The 20,330-nt window shown below is 46.1% G+C and overlaps 1 protein-coding gene across 2 annotated transcripts in view; it reads left to right on the top strand.

Moving 5' to 3' along the window:
• Positions 1-4,603: 4,603 nt before the first annotated feature.
• The window catches only part of Dzip1 (DAZ interacting zinc finger protein 1), a 51,999-nt gene continuing 36,272 nt past the window's right edge, over positions 4,604-20,330 (top strand). Inside the window, exons 1-7 of one of the 2 annotated variants that reach the window (XM_042682648.1) lie at positions 4,604-4,683; positions 4,842-5,393; positions 7,879-7,963; positions 10,945-11,069; positions 12,708-12,869; positions 15,945-16,049; positions 16,545-16,607. In XM_042682648.1, the coding sequence (XP_042538582.1) occupies positions 4,681-4,683; positions 4,842-5,393; positions 7,879-7,963; positions 10,945-11,069; positions 12,708-12,869; positions 15,945-16,049; positions 16,545-16,607 (1,095 nt within the window). In that variant the 5' untranslated portion in view covers positions 4,604-4,680. Of the gene's footprint in view, positions 4,684-4,841; positions 5,394-7,878; positions 7,964-10,944; positions 11,070-12,707; positions 12,870-15,911; positions 16,050-16,544; positions 16,608-20,330 lie in introns of both variants that reach the window. The other variant, XM_042682647.1, reaches the window with a different exon arrangement.

The following is a 20,330-nucleotide window of genomic DNA, read 5'->3' as shown; positions in this document are numbered from 1 at the left end:
ACTTCTTCAAACTCGAAGTCCGTGTTGGTGGACTCATTCTTGGATCCCACAACAAACCTCATGATCATAAAAGTGGTATTTGCATGCTTTCTGCATTATTCTTTTAAAATACAGAATGTTGCTCTCTTGTCAGATCATGTGTACTAATTTTAGGTTAAAGAAGTAATCACATGGACTCAGGACCATGTCTCTCTGTCACCAGCTCCAGGTGAGAGTTTGCAAAGTTTCCCTCTAGCGGTAGGGCCCTCCACTGAATGGTTTTAGTCTGGGACTCCTAGTTTCAATCACAGAGTTTCAGGCCAAGTCACAATGTCAAGACAACTTGGCAGAGCTTTACTGAGTAAGCAAGCAGAAAGAGACATATTCTAACAGAGTATGGGTGCTCAAAGGGAAACACCCAGAGGTCTTTGACATCAAGGAATATATATTATAAAAGTCAGGGTTAAAGTTATTCTAGGATACATGTTTTTCTTTGTTCTCACATCTGGCCCATTTAATCACTCTTCATGTTACACTCTTAGCACTTGGGCTTGGGATTAAACTTTGATTGTTGATGTCAGAGCATCCCTTTTAAGGAAAGGGTGCATTCTACCACACATTTTTTTTCATGTCCATCCTTGAGATTAAGTACTATGTGCCAGAAGGAGTCATTTCCCCAAGTATTCGCTTTTCCAGGATACATGTCTTTATGCTGTCCTTGTTCACTTGTTAAAGCACACCAATTATTTGGGGCCAAGCAGGCAAGGTCAGGTGGGAGAAAGCTGCTCTTGTTCCCGACTTTTCCCCCTTGTATCAATACTGCAGCTTATGAAGGAGCTTAAGGCCTCTGCGCTTCTACAAGAATTGCTCATCATCTACAGTGTGTGTTTCTGTCTTCCTTGCTGCTGTTTAGGATATCTCCTGTTCTCTCTATCCTGCCTCTGCCCAACTGGAGATGCATGCCACTCATTCTAAAGAGGGCATAACCCCAGAAGCAACCCACAGGAGTTGAAAGTCTAGTCTGTGCTGGCCTATAGACACTAATGAGTGAGCTCCAATTCAGGATCACATCCGACAGGTCCATTTCATGGGCAGATCTCTGCGGTTGGGCCGCAGCTCTTCCCAGAAGAAAATTCACATCAGTCCTAGCTTAGCTGCGGAGGTGGGGGTGGGGTGGGGGGAGGTCAGGCTAATCGTAGGGTAAGGGATGAATAAACCTGGTTTCCTTCCCTTCCCTCCCCTTAAAATTTTGTTTTTTACTAATATTTTTTCCCCAAAGTCTTCCCGGGGTTTGCATCCCGCGCCAGCAACAAGCTCGCAGCCCCGCACCACGTGTCTGCAGCCGCCGCCCCATTGGCTGAGCGCCTTTTAGCGCTGCGGTCCGGACCCGCGCCGGTCCCCGCCCAGCTGCCAGAAGAGCCCAGCCGCGGTGGGCAGAGGCCAGAAGGAGACCTCGCGTCGGGGAGGGGGTGGGAGGGAGGGGGTGGGGGAAATCCCGAGACACCCACGGTCCCCGGAGTCGGCGAAGGCTTCCGACGAGACGCACGCCAAGGCGAGCTGCCTGGCCCCGGACTCGCCCGGATCCGACGCGCTTGGTCTCCCGTACCCTGGAAGAAAGAGGAGCGAGCCAGCCCGCCGCTCCGCGCCCGGCTGCTTCCTCCGGCCTCCGCGGGCCTCCCTCGCCATCGCCCCCCCTCCCCAGGCCCCGTCCACGGATCTGGGTCCCCTGTGACGCCCCGATCGCTAGCAGCGCCCGGCCCTGGCCCAGGAGCGCGCAGCTGGGGTGAGCTGAGGTCCGGGGAGGGGGGGGCGGGGGATGCGCCAGGCGCCCGCGGGGGCCTGCGGGGGCGGTGGGGGGCAGGGAGGGCGGGATGGGGGAGGGACGGGGACTCCGAGCACCTTCCTGGGTCGCGGGGCCCTGGGCCTCCCTCCCTCCTTCCTCCGCCCCCTCGCCTTTCCTGGCTGCGTTCCCGCAGCCATCCCCGCTCTCACCCCTTCCCATCTGCCGCCGATCGAGGAGGGGCGCTGAGCCCACCCCATCGACCCCCCCACCCCCACCCCGCTCCCTCAGCTTTTTTGTCTTGCTGCCAGCGCGGTCGTGCGCCTGGAAGAGAAAAGGCTTTGCGCGGGGATGGGGAATCCTTGCTCCAGATGAGGGGCGGAGGGAACAGAAAAGAATGCACCCCATCTTCCCTTTTTTAAATTTCCTGTTCGGTCTTCTTGTAACTAGGATCGGACCCTGGGAGCAAGGTGTGTGTGGGGGGTGGGGGGGGGCAGCAGCAGATGCCCCAGGCTGCAGGACGGGCGCCTCGGGCCCTGCGCCCCACCTCGCCTGGAACGCAGCTCAGCTCACAGGCCCTGGCCCTGCCCCTCCTCCCCAATCGGGCCAGTGGCTGGGGGAAAATGCAAGGCTTCTAGGTGCGGAAACTGACCCAGGCCCAGGCGCCTAATTCGTGCTTGGTTATTCATTCATTCTCTGTCCACTGGTCTCCTTCTGACCACCCTGTCCCCGCCCTCCTGCGCTAGGTGCCGGGGATACCTCGGGAGCAAGATCCCGCAGATCCTGCAGCCCGGTGGATGGCGCCCCGAGACCACAGACCTGCCAGGTGGGTATCCTGTGGGGAAACTGAGGCCTAGGCCTGACAGATTTGTTCTAGATCAGGCAACAAGTAAAAGGAAAGAATCAAACTTGAACCCATCTGCTTCTGGTATGCCAACACGTGTAGTGAATTGTGGTGATTGAGTGTGTGACTGTGATTTACGGGAAGTGCAACTCTTAGGTCGAGGATACTTCTCATTGATTTCTCCAGAGATGGGATGTTACAACTTAACGTTCAGTTAATCCGAATTTTGTTTTCCTTTCTTCTGTTCCTTTATTTGACTGTTAGGAAAGAAAAAAAATTTCCTGATGGTTGGTCCAAACAGGGCCTCCCTGGTGGATTGAGGAATGCCTGGCTTTTCCTCAGCTCACTGATCTCTGTGGTAACCACCGGCAACCCCAAGAAGACCCCCAAAATGAGAGGCCTGAGGTCTTCAAGTCACTACTAGAAATATTTTGGCCTCTCCAGAAAACAGAATGCAGCCCCCACATGCGTTTATAAGGTAAATACACCTGCCTCTGTCACTTGGCCGAAAATATTGTTTGAAGTTCCTTCTCTCTATCTGCCTTTATCTTCAACACTTGAGAATGTTTCTCTTTGGGAGGGCATGTGGACTGTTGACATATCTTGAGAGTTCTTGTTTTTAATAAAAACATAGTTAGGCTACCATAAAAAAAAAATCTTTTTGGGGGGTGGGGGGTCTGGTCGTGGAGCCTGAACTCTGGGCCTGGGCCACAGCACCACTTCCGGCAGTTTTCTTTTTGCTTATGTGGCGCTGAGGAATCGAACCCAGGGCCTCAGGCATGCAAGGCAAGCACTCTACCACTGAGCCCACCTTCCCAGCCCCAAGAAAAATATCTTTCAAAAAGAATCTTTGGCTGGGTACCTGTGGTTCATGCCTATAATCCTAGCTACTCAGGAGGCTGAGATCTAAGGACTGAAGTTCAAAGCCAGCTCAGTCAAACAAGTCTGTGAGACTCTTATCTCCAATTATCCACCCAAAATCTAGAAGTAGGGCTGTGGCTCGAGTAGTAGAGTACCAAACTTGAATGAAAAAGCTACACAAAAGTGGAAGACCCCGAGTTCAAGCCCCAGTACTGGCACACACAAAAAATAAACTTTATTGTTCATATGCAACCCTTAACTGTAAGTGTCCAATTCCAGAAAATTCGACAAATGTATACACACACACACACACACACACACACATATATATATATACATACATATATAGTTATCCATAACATATGTTACCTGGGCATGTATATATATATATATGTACACATGTATATGTATGTATATACATATACATACAGGTAATCAACCAAGAAATTAATATGGTAAACATTTGTTTACCCAGATTTTCCTCTAGGCCCTTTGCCCTCACTTCATTTATATATTTTGTTGTTATACATTCCCTAAATTGCGTGTACAGGATGAGCACGAATAGATATTTGTAATATCAAAACCTAAAAGGGGAAGTGGCGCTGTGGCTCAAGTGGTGGAGCGCTCACCTTAAGCTGAAGAGCTGAGGGACAGCGCCCAGGCCCAGAGTTCAGGCCCCAAACCAACCCCCCAAAAAAACAAAAAACAAAAACAAACCCCAAAAAACAAAACTAAGAGGACGAGAGTGGACAACTAGAGCATGGTAGTCAGAACAGAAAGTTCTAGGGGAATTTTTTTTTTTTTTTAGGGACTTGGATCGCCCAGCAGTAAAGGTCAGGGGAGGTTGGGTGCTGAGTTCCCGGCCAGGAGGTGGAAAAGAATGACCACTCCCATTTGCACACCAGGTCTTCTTTCTCTGGTCCCGCAGGGCCTTGGGCGCACGCTGACGGAGCACTTGCGCGCGCGCGCGCTCGGGCGCGCGGCCGGCCAGGCAGACGCGCCCTTTTGCTCCGGGTCCAGGCTGGGCGCTGCCATAGCAACGTCCTGGACGCCCAGCCCTCAGGCCGCCGCCGCCGCCGCCGCCGCCGCCGCCACCGCCGTCGGTGTCCTGGGCTATTCCTGCTTCCAAGGCCGGTGGCGGCGGCGGCCCAGGCCAGCTAGACGAGACTGGACCGCCCCTTCCATGCAAGCATAGGCGGCGGATTGGCCTGCAAGCATGGTAAGAGGTGGGAATCAAGAGTGCCCACTGCGGGAGGGGGGCCGGGGGGGGGTGGCTAGGGACAGCTGAGACACCCCCCCCAGCCTTTCCTTCCCTTCCCCCCTCTCCTTCCCTCTTTCTCCCTCCTCCCTGAGCAGTCTCTTCCTGCCCTCCTGCAGCCTTTCCAGAAGCACGTCTACTACCCGCTGGTCAGCAGCCCCGAGGGGTCGGACGCGCCCCCCGCGGCCTGCGCAGGCTCCATGGCCTGTGTCCCCCCCAGCTCGGCGTCGGGCCCCCTGCCCTTCTTCCAGTTCCGCCCGCGCCTGGAGAGCGTGGACTGGCGGCGTCTGAGCGCCATCGACGTGGACAAAGTGGCGGGGGCCGTGGACGTGCTCACGCTGCAGGAGAACATCATGAACATCACCTTCTGCAAGCTGGAGGACGAGAAGTGCCCGCACTGCCAGTCCGGGGTGGACCCGGTGCTGCTGAAGCTCATCCGCCTGGCGCAGCTCACCATCGAGTACCTGATGCACTCGCAGGACTTCCTCACGGCGCAGCTGCACGGCGTGGAGGAGCGGCTGCGCCTGAGCCTGGGCGACTGCGAGCAGAGCAAGCAGCTGCTCAGCCAGCAGGCCGGGGAGATCAAGCTGCTCAAGGAGGAGTGCAAGCGCAGGAAGAAGATGCTCTCCGCCCAGCAGCTGATGATGGAGGCCAAAGCCAGCTATTACCAGGTGAGGACAGGTGCTGTGCCCCGGCTCCCAGGAACCCCAGAGCAGCCCTGCCTCCCCTAAGAGGCCCTTTCTGTACAACTGTGGTGTTTGTTTTTTTTCTTCCTGTTTTCAAAGTTTCAAAGAAACAGCCTTATTGAAGCCCAAACAGTCCTTGGCTCCCACTGAAGACCCAATTCATTACCTACCGCAGGCTGGTCAAAGGATCGAGAAATAGCTAATACTGCCAGCCATGCTCTATTTATTGAAGTGGTTGAACCTGCTGCCTCTTCATTGGGATCATGAGAAATCAGCTGTGCACAAATCGCTGTTGAAGTCAGCCCCCAGATGGCCCCGAAATATGATTTATTTTGTGGAGGTTTTTTTTCCCCCATCTCACTTTAATTTTTTTTTAATGTTTGCAAAATGACAAAAAAGCTGGGCCTGGGAAGGTGGCTCAAATGGTAGAGCGCTTGCCTTGCATGCATGAGGCCCTGGGTTCGATTCCTCAGCACCACATAAGCAGAAAAAAAGCCAGAAGTAGCACTGTGGCTCAAGTGGTAGAGCACTAGCCTCAAGCTGAAGAGCTCTGGACAGTGCCCAGGCCAGAGTTCAGACCCCATAACTGGCCAAAAGCAATCAAACAAAAATGACAGAAAAGTTGTCAGAGTAGTATAAAGAGCCAGGCTCCAGGGTTCACACTTATAATCCTGGCTACTTAGGAGGCTTGTATCTGAGGATTGTGGTTAGAAGCCAACCTACAGAAAGTGGGAAATGGAGCTGTGGCTTAAGTGGCAGAGCACCAGCCTTGAGCAAAAAAGCTGAGAAATAGCATCCAGGTCCTGTTCAAGACCCAATACTGGAACACAGAAAATTAAAAAAAAAAAAAACTATGAAGAATTTTGATGTATCCTTCATCCAAATTCACCTTTTTTTTTTTTTTTTGTCACTTGTGGGGTTTGAACTCTGGGCTTGGGCGCTGCTCTTGCACTCTTAAGCTCAAAGTGAGTGCTCTACCACTTGAGCCACAGTGCCACTTCCGGTTTTCTAGTGGTTTATTGGAGATAAGAGTCTCACAGACTTTCCTGCCTGGGCTGGCTTTGAACCACCATCCTCAGCTCTCAGCTTCCTGAGTAGCTAGGATTACAGGCATGAGCCACTGGTGCCTGGCTAAATTCACCAATTATTAATAATTTTTGCACCTTGTAGTATTTCTTCTGTTGTTCTTTATACTATTAAACCATTTCACATCACATATTGACTCTCAGTTTTCTCAGTATACTTCCTATGAACAAGAAATTTTTGTTTTGTTGTCTAATTTATTTTGATTGTACTGTGTTTGAACTCAGGGGCTTGCACTTGCTCTATCACTTCAGGCATGCTTCAGCCCTAAGAGTGCTAAGTTGCATAACAATAGTATTTATTTATTTATTTATTTATATTTTTTGTCAGTCTTGGGGCTTGAACTCGGCCTGGGTGCTGCCCCTCAGCTCTTCAGCTCAAGGCTAGCACTATACCACTTGAGCCACAGCACCACTTCCAGCTTTTTCTGTTTATGTGGTGCTGAGGAATCGAACCCAGGGCCTTATGTAAGTGAGGCAAGCACTCTATCACTGAGCCTCCTTCCCAGCCCTTAAAAATTTTTTTTTAAAAGATGATATGTGAAATTTGAGGAAGAAGGGAAAAAAGTGACTGGCTGTTTATTACTATACAGGCAATTTTCACATTGTGTTTTATATTGATCTCTTTTTACATTTTAAAAAGTTGGAGTAATGGTCTTATAAGTGCCATTATGATATCATTAATAATGATATTATAATTACAAGAAAAGTCCTTATCTCTTAGGGGGCATTCTAAAATACTTACAGAGGAAATATGGTTATCTATAAAGTGTGTCAGAAGAGTCCAGGAAAGAGGATGCACATGAAACAAGTTGAAATTCTGCCCAAAATATGAATCAATGGAAAAGCAGAAAAATAGTGATAGTGATGGATTGATTTTTTTTTTCAGAACTCATTTTAGCAGATCACATATCTGCCAGTGTTGTTCTCATGTCTTATGCTGTATTCTGAGGATAAAGCTGGGAAGACGATGGACTGGAGTCCAGGAAGGGCTCTACCAGGTGTGGGGAACCTCTTTTGTGCCACGTGCCAAAAATGCCATGTGGGTATTTATACCATCCTACTTGGGCCATACAAAATTATCAGTACAGGCAAGAGTGCCATGAATGAGTTGATGCTGAAGTGACTAATCTAATAAGAACAATATTGGAAGGTTCCAGAAAATAACAGAAATTCCCAAAGCTATTCTTCATGGTCTGTGTCCAGTGTAGAAGGAGCACCCTGGTTTTACATTTGTCCTCTGAATCATGCTTACAGTATCATTTGCTGGGACAGTGTTGTTGGGAGACACAATTCCCAAGAGGTCACGGATCAGGTACCTGGATTTTAACTGCAGCTCACCGGGAGGACACATGTTATATGCACTTGAATTGTTGCTTTCTTTCCAGTGCCATTTTTGTGACAAGGCCTTTATGAATCAAGCTTTCCTTCAGAGTCACATTCAACGCCGCCACCCTGCAGACTCTCGCCTTGGTAAGGAGTGAGCTCTCTTCTCAAGCTATTTTCTTCCTACATCCTCTTGCTTTTCTCAGTGAGACATAGTCCAGTGCATTATTTTTCAGTCCTTTTTAAGAGAAAGGCTCAGAGGCCCTGTTCCATCCAGGGGGCAAACACTGAGTCTCTACTATGTGCATGCAAAGCTCACAGCCACAAGCCAAATAGAGAAGTCCTGATCTCAACTCTTAGGTCGTAATGGAGGGGCTGAGGAGATGCACTAAGACAAACAGCGGAGAGACTCATTTCAAATGGTGGCAGATAAGATGAAGGTAATAAAACAAGAGAATGGGGAGGGATGATGTCTCAGTGATAGCTGTATTGAGAAAGTCATATCTAATCAGAGACTGCAGTCATGAAAAACTCCCAGTCTGATGAGAGACAGGAAAACCAGTATCTCAGGTATAGGAACACTGATGGTCAGGGATAGGACAGTGTGTTTAAGGACAGAAAGGAGGCAGAGGAGTTAGAAGCCGGATCACAGGAGGCCTTGAAGGCCTTGGCTAGTGGGTGTTTTATATGTGCAACCAGAAGTCATGGAGGATTTTTTTTTCTTGGTCAATCATGGAGCTTGAACTCAGGCACTTGAACCTAGGCACTATCCTTGAGCCTCTTTGTACTCAAGGTTAGTGCTCTGCCACTTGAGCCACAGTATCACTTCCAGTTTTTGAGAGATTAACGAGATAAGAGTCTCACAAGGACTTTTCTGCCTGGGCTGGCTTTGAACCATGACCTTGAGCTCTCAGCCTCCTGAGAAGCTAGAATTACAGGCTTGAACCACCAGTGCTTGACTAAGTCCTAGAGGATTTTAAGTAGGGGGGGGGGGGGGGGGATCGTGATCTAATCTGTGCCATAAAATGAGTTCTGGAACTGCTGATGGAATAGATTGCAGGGGAGGTTGGAGGGGACAGGAGGCTGGTCAGGAGCTCAGGTGGAAGACAGAAGCCTGGATCACATGATCTGAACCCTCTGCCTGGGGACACATAAAGATGAAGATACATTTGTATTGGACATAGAAACTGCAGAGACTTGAGTCTGCATTCTGAGAAGAGGAGATAAGCAAAGATGATCCTGGGGGTGTTTTTTGGTTGGTTTGTTTCAGTGCAGGCTAGGGGTAGAGGAAAGAGACTAGAAAGCATGTATCTATTGGTCATAGACACATTTTATCATACACAGGATAGATGGGCAAGTGGTATGGAGGTTTGCAGGCTGAGACCCTCAGCCAGAGAGGAGAGTCTGGGAGTCACTAGATGACAGCTGGGCTGGCTGAGGTCATCTGAGTAGAAAACAGAAGAGCTACGGCCTGCCTCAACCTTAACACCAGAGCCCAGGAAGAACAGGTGGAGAGTGGAAATATGTATGGGCCAGTGGAAGAACTGAGAAATGTGCTGTTATGGAGAGCAAGGGAAAAGTATTTCAAGAAGGAGGCAGTGGTCAGGAGTGTGGAATGTTCCTGCGATAGAGAGGAAGATGCAGATGGAGCATTAACCCAACTTGTCAAGATTTTTGTTGCCTACCTCGACATGGCAGTTTCAGTGGATTGGTAGGGGCAAAAGCCTGACCTGAGTGAGCAGAGTTGAGAACCATGGGGGAGTGCCCCGGCTGAGCACAGACGCTGATTTCAATAATGTTTGCTGGGAAGGTTGGTAAATACTCCAGGCTTCGACTAGACCAAAATCTGGGATCAAGGGAAACTTTTTTTTGTTTTGTTTGATGTGGGAAGTATGATGTTTGGGTGCTGATAAGAACTACTCAGACTATAGAGTGAAGACAGATAAGAGAGACAATGCTGCGGCTCCCAAGGAACCAGTTTTTTTTTTTTTGTTTTTTTTTTAAACTACTTGGTCTTAAAAGGAGAGACTCCAAGATCTCCTTCTCCAGGAGCAGATGAACCCACACAAACTCTCACTATGATATTCAGTGTTTTGGGTGTTTCCATATATGTAAGTAAGTTGTTTATTATTCTCCCTCTTGGGATCGATGTGTGACCATTCCTGTTCCAAGCCAGGAAGATAACCTTTCCTTTGGAAATCGCTATGCTTTGTTAGAAACCAAAACGAACAGTTACCAGATTCCATTGAGAAACCATGGACCGCTGGTATCCAAGTTAGCAATATACTGGAAAAGGGGGAACGATGAAATAATTTAATGAACCTACCATTCTTCCGTGTGCAACTGACCTTCTCTCTCTTCTGTTTCAGTATCTTACTCTTATCTCATACTCGTTTCAGAGGGTATTTCAGACTCTGAGATGAGTATTATTTCTTCAGGTCATCTTTGAGATTCTGACTTTCTACTTTGGTTTCCATCCCTTTCATGTCTACACTCACAGACACATGTATACCCATTCAGTCATGTGTACATCCTCATGTAAGTACATGTACATAAGTATTCTTCCCTTCACTTGTTTGATTCCTTTGGCAACTTTCCAGTTCTTCGCTTAGCCCTAGTCGTAAAGGGTGTTGTCTGGGTTTCCATCCTGAATGCCAGTCCTCTGCTTGCCTGAGCACTGATAGGAGTGTCCGGAGAATTTGGTGGGAACTCTTAATGCCGTAGCACCTGAAGAGGAAGCCTGTTCCCCTGCTAGACTTGGATAGGAATAGTGGGAAGCCCCCTCCCTCCCCATCCCCCATGGTACCACTGGGTCAATAGACTTGATGAGTCCTTGTTATCTTTATTGCTCCCTGAACGGGGCTGTTCTTACTGTCTCTATAGGATAATACAACCTCAATATAGTGACCCCCCCCCCCCAAGTTGCCTTTTACAAACAATTCTTTGCCCAATCCTAGGAAGGGCTGTAGAGAAACACAAAAGGATAAAAATGTGCTCATGATCTGTAACCCCCAAATTACAGCAGTTTCCTCTGTTGATTCCACTTCTCATCCGTAGGACTGTACCCTGTAAGTTTTCCAAGCTAGAGCATCAGGTGAGTGTTGTAACCAGGTTTTCTGTCGCCACAGAGTATAAGACCAAGGCTCAGACTGACAAGCTGCAGAAGGAGATTGACATGTTGAAGGAGCAGCTGCAGCTCACCAAGTCTCAGCTGGAGTCTGCACAGCACGCCCACGCCACGCGATTCTCCAAGGTACGTGGGGCGTGCAGCCAGCGGTGTTTTCATTGTACGTAATTATGTTACTCATTTGTGCCAGGGATTCCCATTGGTTGAGGACACTTAAGGGTTTGTCAGACTCCATAAAATGGGACTGTGTTTTGTAGTGTCATTTGGTTTTTAGTATTTTAGTACAAAGCATATATTTTATTCTCTGTGTTTCGAAGGTTTGTTTTTTGGTGGTGGTATTTGTTGTTGTTTAAGTTTTTGATGTTTTGTTGTTCTTGTTTTAGATGCTAGTCCTAGGGCTTGGACTCAGGGGCCTGGACACTGTCCCTGACCCATTTTTTTTTTTTTCTCAAGTCTAGCACTCTACCACTTGAGCCACTGCACTACTTCTGCTTTTTGGGGAGTTAATTGGAGATAAGAGTCTCATGGACTTTGCTGCTCAGGCTGGCTTTGAAATGTGATCCTCAGGTATCAGCCTTCTGATAACTAGGATTACAAATATGAATCCCTGGTACCTGCTGAAGGTTTTTTTTTTTTATTTCCTTTTTTTAAAAAAATAAAAAATAAAACAACCGGGCTGGAAAGGTGGCTCAGTGGTAGAGCGCTTGCCTTGCATGCATGAGGCACTGGGTTCGATTCCTCAGCACCACATAAGCAGAAAAAGCTGGAAGTGACGCTGTGGCTCAAGTGGTAGAGCACTCGCCTTGAGCCAAAGAGCTGAGGGACAGCGCCCAGGCCCTGAGATTAAGCCCCATGACCAAAAAAAATAAATAAAAACAACCCACATTTATTATTTTATATTGCATGTCTATGTGTCAGAAGTTTGGTGTGTGGCTGGCTAAAATCAAGGTATAGGCAGGGCCATATTCCAAACTTAGCATATTTATAGTTAAACCAGTTTGACCTCCTGGTTTTAAGCTTTTTCTACCACTCCGGGAATATAGTCTGTATTCATTCAGCAAACACTCCTATTAATTTTTATCTCCTGTTAACCACTAGTGTTGTTTTTCTGTGTATACCGGTACTAGAACTTGAACTCCAAGACTCTATTTCTTGCTTGGATTTTTCCTTTTCTTGCTTGGATTTTTCCTTTACCACTTCAGCCACACTTCCACTTCCAGCATTTTGATAAGTCTGTCAGCTTAATCCGCTCTGGCTGGCTTTGATTCATCATGATTCTTCAGATCTCAGCCTCCTGAGTAGCTAGGAGTATAGACTGAGCCACCAATACCTAGCACTACTAGTGTTCTTACCTATCTTCCTGAATTTGTCTGGTTTGTATATATTACATAGAAGTAATCATATAACCTATAACCTTTTTATGTTTGGCTTTTTTACTTAGCAAAATGTTTTTGAGATTCATCAAAGTTATAGCATAATCAATAGTGTATTATAATTTTTGCCTATCTGCTATATAAATTCAGAGAACATGAAAAGTTAGAACCTTTTTGCTTCCATGTAGACATTTTAAGGGATGTAAGGACATGCTATGTGCTGCTGCCTTTAATTTGTGCACAGGCCTGCCATGATATTTATTTTAAGCCTAACTGAAAGAATCAGTATTAACAGATAGCCTTGAGGGGAAGCTATGACTATTCATTTCAAATTTGCATATTTGCTTCCTTAGCAGAACTGTTTAAAGCCATGTGTTCACAATACTTTCAGGAATACGAAATGCAAAAAGCAAAAGAGGAAGATTTTCTGAAGTTATTTGATAGATGGAAAGAGGAAGAAAAAGAGAAACTAGTGGATGAAATGGAAAAAGTCAAGGAGATGTTTATGAAGGAGTTTAAAGAGTTAACTTCGAAGAACTCAGCCTTGGAATATGTAAGTACCAAAGCTGGAGGTCCTCATGCTAATTAATAGAGGCCTTGAGATGGCCAGGCATTTGGGCCAGAGGATTATAAGGTACCATGCCATGCTCTGGTGCAGGTTCCCTGAGTCCTTGAGTCTTGGGTAAAAGACAGACAGGCTAGGAAAGTCATTTTGTTGAGAAGTGGATGTTCACCCTAAACTCCAATAAAGACCAGTCCTGGGTGCATTAGAAGAAGGTCCAAACCACAACCTCCTCCCTCGGTTTGGGAGTATTTAGGTTGATTCAGACCAGTGTGGGAGGAAAAGGAAGCTGAGTCAGAAGGACAGAGGGAGAACCTCTCCTTGCTTCAGGAGGTTGGGTTGTTCAACCCAAGCAGAATTATGGCTAAATGAGTCCCCAGCCTGTGTGGGAACAGCATTGGCCCCAGGCCTGGATGACAGACAAAGCCGCACCCAGCGGGAACTGGTCCTTCATCCTCAGTGGGGGTCCTCCCACATAGAATTCTAAACAATGTGATCTCGATTTGTCATCCTTACGGGGAAGATCTCAAACATGACAATCCTGATCTCTGATCCAGTATTTCATTCTGATAAAAGTATAACATCAGTACCAGTGATTTTGAATTTCATTTAAATAGCAATTGCTGGAAATTCACAAATCCAGTTTACCCAAGGAAGGCTGGGAGTTGGCGGATTAACCATGGGCTCCCTCTAGTGGCCAAGAAAGGTTTAGAAAACCAAAGTGGAGCCCATTTTTGTTACTTTTTGTTGTTGTTGTTGGTTGTGGGGCCTGAACTCTGGGCCTGGGCGCTGTCTGTCAGCTCTTCAGCTCAAGGCAAGTGCTCTACCACTTGAGCTACGGTGCCACTTCTGGCTTTTTCTGCTTATATGGTGCTGAGGAATCGAACCTAGGGCCCCCTGCATGCAAGGTAAGCGCTCTACCACTGAGCCATCTTCCCAGCCCTAGAGCCCATTTTTGAATGACCACTAGGTCCTTCTCCTTGCTCTTCAGTTTTCACTTTGATACCCTTTTGCTGCAGGATCATTTTTTTTTTTTTTGAAAGGAACTTGGCAAGGCAGAATTTACTTCTGCACCATCAGCCAAAAATCAAGCAAGCGCAGAGTGGGCAGGCTGCTCCCTTTTTATCCCTAACGGAGCAGGCCCCACCCCTCTGCTGCTATTGGCTGAGCTCAGGTTCACAGTCTGAAAAAGGATGTGGTTTTAAGAGGGTGTAAAATTCAAGGAACTTCTATTTGGTTGTCTTAATGAAAGGGCTGAGAGAAAGGAGGTAATGGAACTAAAATGTAATTAACAAGGGCCAGGTCACAAAGCCAAAGCAGGAAACCCTGAGGAAAACTCTTCCCTCAAGATTAACAGAAAGGAAGCTTTGATAAAAAAGATGCTTTTGATAGAAACTGCTTTGATAGAAAAAATGCTTTTTCCTCACTGGTGCAAAGTGGTAGAGTGCTAGCCTTGAGCAAAGAAGCTCAGAGACAGTGCCTGGGCTTGAACTCATCAAGATCAGCTCGCAGACACAAGCACGATTGTTCCTGTGACTGATCAGTGCAGTCCTGTGTTGGCAACACTGAGACCTTGGATTTCTATTGATTTTTTCTTTATTGAGATTAAGTAAGTACACAAATTTCACAGTATTATTTCATAGTGATACTTAGCTAAAGTCACCAACCCATGTTAACCTTCACAAGGATCATTGTCATTATCTTCATCTACAAAGCTTATGAACTCTACAGACTTTAACAATCAAACAATTTCTTCCTGGGTTTAGATTTGTGTGTGTGTGTGTTAGTCGTTCATGGGTCTTGAACTCTGGGCCTGGGCACTATCCCTGAGCTCTTCAGCTCAAGGTGAGCACTCTACCACTTGAGCCACAGCACCACTTCCGGTTTTCTGGTGCATGGAGATAGGAGTCTCACAGACTTTCGTGCCCAGGCTGGCTTTGAACCGAGATCCTCAGATCTCAGCCTCCTGAGTAGCTAGGATTATAAGCATGAGCCACTGGCGCCTGGCTTTGCATTTAGATTTTGAGGTTTAAGAGTGTATGTTCCTATTAGCAACTAATAGCTAGGTCCTTGGCCTTTAGACCTACTTGAGCTCTGGCCACCGGCTTGCTCGACACCAGGCCCCAGGTCCCTCACCCTCAGTGAGAGGTATGGAACCTGGAGAATCTTGGAGCTCTTCCTCTCCACCAAGGTCGTATGAAGAGGTGCTGCAGTCACCTCTGAGTGACAAGGGGACTGGTGTCTGGGAAAAAAGGAGGTAAAAACTGGAGGCTTTGACATCCTATTAAATCACAATTTACTGCAGGAACTTGCCAAAGATGCCAGATCACATTTAGTGGTTGGGTCACCCCAGGCAAGGCTCCTCTTGTCTGTGCCAGGCTTTCCAGTGTTGTCTTTGATGGCCAGAATAACTTAGGAATTCTCTGCGAAGAGGAATTATTGGGTGTACTCCTCGTGATTACACTGAGTTTATAAGACTCTAAGATTTCCTGCCCCAGCCACATTCTAATGGAAAAGACCAGAGTTAGGAGACACAGGACAGTCACACTAGCAGTGGAAGCTAAAGGAGTGTTTGGAAGGAAAGCCAGATTTCAAGCATGGCCGCTGGCTCTCCAATTTTATTTAATATTTAATTCTGATCGAAGTATAGCATTGCTGGGCACCAGTGACTCACACCTGTAATCCTAGCTACTCAGGAGGCTAGATCTGAAGATCATGTTTCAAAGCCAGCCAGGGCAAGAAAGTCCTTTAGACTCTGATCACTCATTAACCACCAGAAAACCAGAAGTGGCCCTGTGTCTTAAAGTGGTACAGCTGTAGCCTGGAGCAAAAAGAGCTCAGGGACAGCTGCCAGGTCCTGAGTTCAGGCCCCATGATACACACACACACACACACACCCTCTCTCTTCCGAAGACTTTCTCTCTCTCTCTCTCTCTCTCTTTCACACACACACACACACACACACACACACACACACACACACACACACACAGAGATAGCATTGTACCACTAGTTTTGAATATTCTTTTATAGCAATTGCTGGAAATCCAGAAATCCAATTTGCAGATCAAGTCCAACATAGGTACATTAAAAGACGCCCATGAGTTTAAAGAAGACCGTTCCCCACACCCCCAGGACTTCCAGAATGTGATGCAGCTGCTGGACAATCAGGTATGAAGTGGGGTAACCACAGTGGCTGCCTTCCTTGCTCCTTTTCTGGGGGGAGGGGGATGGCTGGTACTGATGTTGGACCTCAGGCTCTGGCTCTCACTTGGCTTTTTTCACTCAGTTCAAGGCTGGCCCTCTACCACTTGAGCTTTTGTTGCTTAATTGGAGATAAGAGTCTCTTGGACTTTTCTTCCCAGGCTGTCTTTGAACCTTGATCTCTGCCTCCTAAGTAGCGAGGATTACAGGTGTGAGTCACGAGTGCCCGGCCATTTATTGTCTTTTACATAATGGTATTCGGGATTCAATTCAAAGGGCCTTGCTCTTGCTAGGCAGGTGCTCTAGCACTTGAGTCGTGCCTCCAGCCTTTTTTGTTTTGGTTTATGTTTTAGACAGCATTTCACCATTTTGCCTGCCTCAGACTGAAATCATTCCATCTTTACCTCCCATAGAGTTCAGTGTTAGATCTGCAAACAAATCACACGCTTTACTCTCTCACAGGAAAGCAAGTGGACGGCTCGAGTTCAAGCTCTCCATCAGGAGCACAAAAAAGAGAAGGATCGGGTAAGAGAGAGAGAGAGAGAGAGAGAGATTATATGTGTGTGTGTGAGAGAGAGAGAGCGAGAGATTGTATGTGTGTGTGTGTGAGAGAGAGAGAGAGAGAAAGAGAGATAGAGAGAGAGAGATGCTGGGGTTGGAATCCTGGACTTCATACATGCCAGACAGTGTACCACTGAACTCCACTCCTGTAGCTCATGTTTCTTTATAACAAAGGTAATATTTGTCTACCTAAAATCTCTTATAATGCCAGTATCAAATATCACCACTACTATTGCTTTGATATACTTAATTGTACTTTTCTGTCTGTGCTATGAAATCTTGATTCCTATAAGTATAGATATACGTGGAGATAGATAAATATATATACTTGATTTATATGAAGTCATAGAAAATTAGCTTTTTCACTTAACTGATCATAAAACTTTTCTCTATACTTTAAACTATGCTTCAAAATCCCTATTTAAAGAAATGTATTGTTACTTTAAGGATGATGTACAGAGGGGAAAACCCTAATTTTTTTTGTTTTGTTGTTGTTGTTGTTTTGCCAGTCCTGGGGCTTGAACTCAGGGCTTGGGCTCTGTCCCTGAGCCTCTGTGTGCTCAAGGCTAGCACTCTACCACTTGAGCCACAGCACCACTTCCAGCTTTTCCTGTTTATGTGGTACTGTAGAATTGAACCCAGAGCCTCCTGAATACTAGGCAAGCAGTCTATCACAAAGCTATATTCCCAGCCCTCTAGTTTTTTTCAAATTCTTTATTGTGATTAAGTGGTTACATAATTTCCCAAATTTCACAGTATTGTGGGATAGTGATGCTTAGTTTAAGTCACAAACACATTCTAACTTTCATGGGGCAAATTGTATCATGGTCTATAACATTTATGAGTTCTATGAGCTTTGTGATACAGTTATTTCTTCCACATTGGGTGATCTGTACATTTCTTTTGTTTTGCATAGCATCAGCTGTTCCCTCTTTCCCAGTTGTTCCCTCCCTCCCATCGCTGCCATTGAGTTGCTTAGTTCACTTTTATCAATGTCCAGTGCAGCTGATGGGTCCTGCTGTTGTATGTTTTCCCTGATTCCCTCTAGTTCTGTGTTCTCCTCCTGGTTTCCCTCCGGTGTGCACATATATACCACATATGTGATCAGCAGCGTGGGGTTATGTAGTAGTGATTCGACCAGATGAGTGGAAGTCCTTTGTTTCTTAAGTCCTGTTAATTTTGTCGTATCACTTTACATTTTGGATTTAACATCCACTTATAGGGAGACCATGTGCCGTTTGTCTCTTTGCTCTTGGCTTACTTCGCTCAACATGATTTCTTCTAGCTCCATCCATTTCCCTGCAAATGCCATTATTTTGTCCTTTCTAATGGCTGCATAATATTCCATTGTGTATAGATACCACAATTTTTGGATCCATTCATCTGTAGTGGGACATCTGGGTTGTTTCCATATCCTGGCTGTTGTGAACAGGGCTGCAATAAACATGGAGATGTATGTGTTCTTGTATACTGGTTCCTGTTGTTCAGTATAGATGCCTAGAAGTGGTATGACTTACTGGTCATAAGGGAGGTCAATATTTAGCTTTCTGAGGACCCTCCAGACTGCTTTCCAAAATGGTTGTATAAGTGTACATTCCCACCAGCAGTGTAATAGGGTTCCTCTTTCTCCTCATTCCCTCCAGCATTTGTCATTGGTTGACTTTAGGATGTGGGCCATTCTGACTGGGGTAAGGTGGTATCTCAGGGTTGTCTTTATTTGCATTTCCTTCACCACCAGGGATGATGAACATTTCCTCATGTGTTTCTTTGCCATTTTTATCTCTTCTTCTCAGAAGTCTCTCTTTAGTTCCCTTGCCCATTTAGTAATTCGTTTGTTAGGTTTGGGAGGGATTAGTTTCTTGAGTTCCCTGTATATATTGGATATTAGCCCCTTGTCTGATATATTTTTCCCAGTTAGCTGGTTGTCTTTCTAGTTTAGTTGCTATAGCTTTAGCTGTGCAGAAACTTTTTATTTTAAGGTAGTCCCATTTGTCAAGTCTCTCCAATTTGTTGTGACCCGGGACTCTGTTCAGGAAGTTCCTGCCTGTGCCTATAAGTTCAAGTGTCTCTCCTACTCTGTCCTGCAGTAGTTTCAGAGATTCAGGTTTGATGTTAAGGTCTTTAATCCATTTTGAGTTGATATTGGTGCATGGTGATAGGCTGGAGTCCACTTTTAGTTTTCTGCATGTGGCCGCCCAGTTTTCCCAGAACCAGTAGTTGAAGAGGCTGTGTTTCTTCCACTGTATGTCTTTGGCTCCTTTGTCAAATATTAGCTGACTGTAGGCATGTGGTTTTATTTCTGGATCTTGTATTCTATCCCATTGGTCTTTGGGTCTGTTTTTGTGCCAGTACCATGCTGTCTTGGTTATTATGGCTCTATAGTAGAGTTTGAAGTCTGGCATCGAGATCTCTCCCATGTTGTCTTTTTTGCCTAGAATTGTTTTGGCTATTCTAGGCCTTTCGTTGTTCCATATGAATATTTGGACTGTTTTCTGTATTTCAGAAATGTATGTCATTTTAATAGGAATTGCATTGAATTTGTATATTAATTTTGGCAGTATTGCCATTTTCACTATATTAAGTCTGCCTATCCAAGAGCATGGAAGGTCTTTCCATTTCTTGTGTCTTCTGTAATTTCTTTCTTTAAGTTTTTTTTTTGGGGGGGGGGGTCCGGTCGTGGGGCCTGAACTCTGGGCCTGGGCGCTGTCCCTCAGCTCTTCAGCTTAAGGCTAACGCTCTACCACTTGAGCCACAGCACCACTTCTGGCTTTTTTCTTTTTGCCTATGTGGTGCTGAAGAATCGAACCCAGGGCCTCATGCATGCAAAGCAAGCGCTGTACCACTGAGCTACCTTCACAGCCCCTTTCTTTAAGTTTTTATAGTTTTCCTTAAATAGTTCTTTTACATCTTTGGTTAGGTTAATTCCTAAATATTTTATTTTTTGGGGGGGGTTATTGTGAACGAGGTTGCTTCCTTTTTTTTAAAATTTTTTTGGGGGTCTGGTTGTGGGGCCTGAACTCTTGGCCTGGGCACTGTCCCTCAGCTCTTTAGCTCAAGGCTAGCGCTCTACCACTTGAGCCACAGCACCACTTCTGGCTTTTTTTCTTTTTGCTTATGTGGTGCTGAGGAATTGAACCCAGGGCCTCAGGTATGCAAGGCAAGTGCTCTACCACTGAGCCACCTCCCCAGCCCCTGGGGTTGCTTCCTTTATTTCCCTCTCTGCTTGTACATTGTCAATGTACAGGAAGGTGATTGATTTTGTGGGTTGATTTTGTATCCTGCTACATTGCCGAAGTGATTCATAATTTCTAAGAGTTTGGGGGTGGAGTTTTGGGGGTCATGAAGGTATAGTATGATGTCATCTGCAAAAAGGGATAGTTTAACTTCTTCTTTCCCTATGCGGATCCCTTTAATTTTTTTTAATAGCCACAGGATGATTTTAGGACAACACCCTCAGTGGTTTCCTCTTTGCTTCATTGTTGAGCACCTGTATCTGATTTGTTCACGTGACTGAGCTGTAGTTGAGCTCAATCTTAAAAGACCAGGACTATTCACAGAAAGATCACTTTAATGAAAAACGAAGATGAATTACGGTACTGATTTCACCTGGCTATATTAAGTATTAAAATGGATTTTTTACTACCAAAAAATCTGAACAGATACAGCTGACATGATCTTAGAGAAACT

Source organism: Dipodomys spectabilis, unplaced genomic scaffold (genome assembly GCF_019054845.1).
Source record: "Dipodomys spectabilis isolate Male_0828 unplaced genomic scaffold, ASM1905484v1 ptg000075l, whole genome shotgun sequence".
NCBI classification, from domain to species: Eukaryota; Metazoa; Chordata; class Mammalia; order Rodentia; family Heteromyidae; genus Dipodomys; species Dipodomys spectabilis.
The sequence above is the reverse complement of the archived record's forward strand: the minus strand, read 5'-3'. Positions and strand labels throughout refer to the sequence as shown.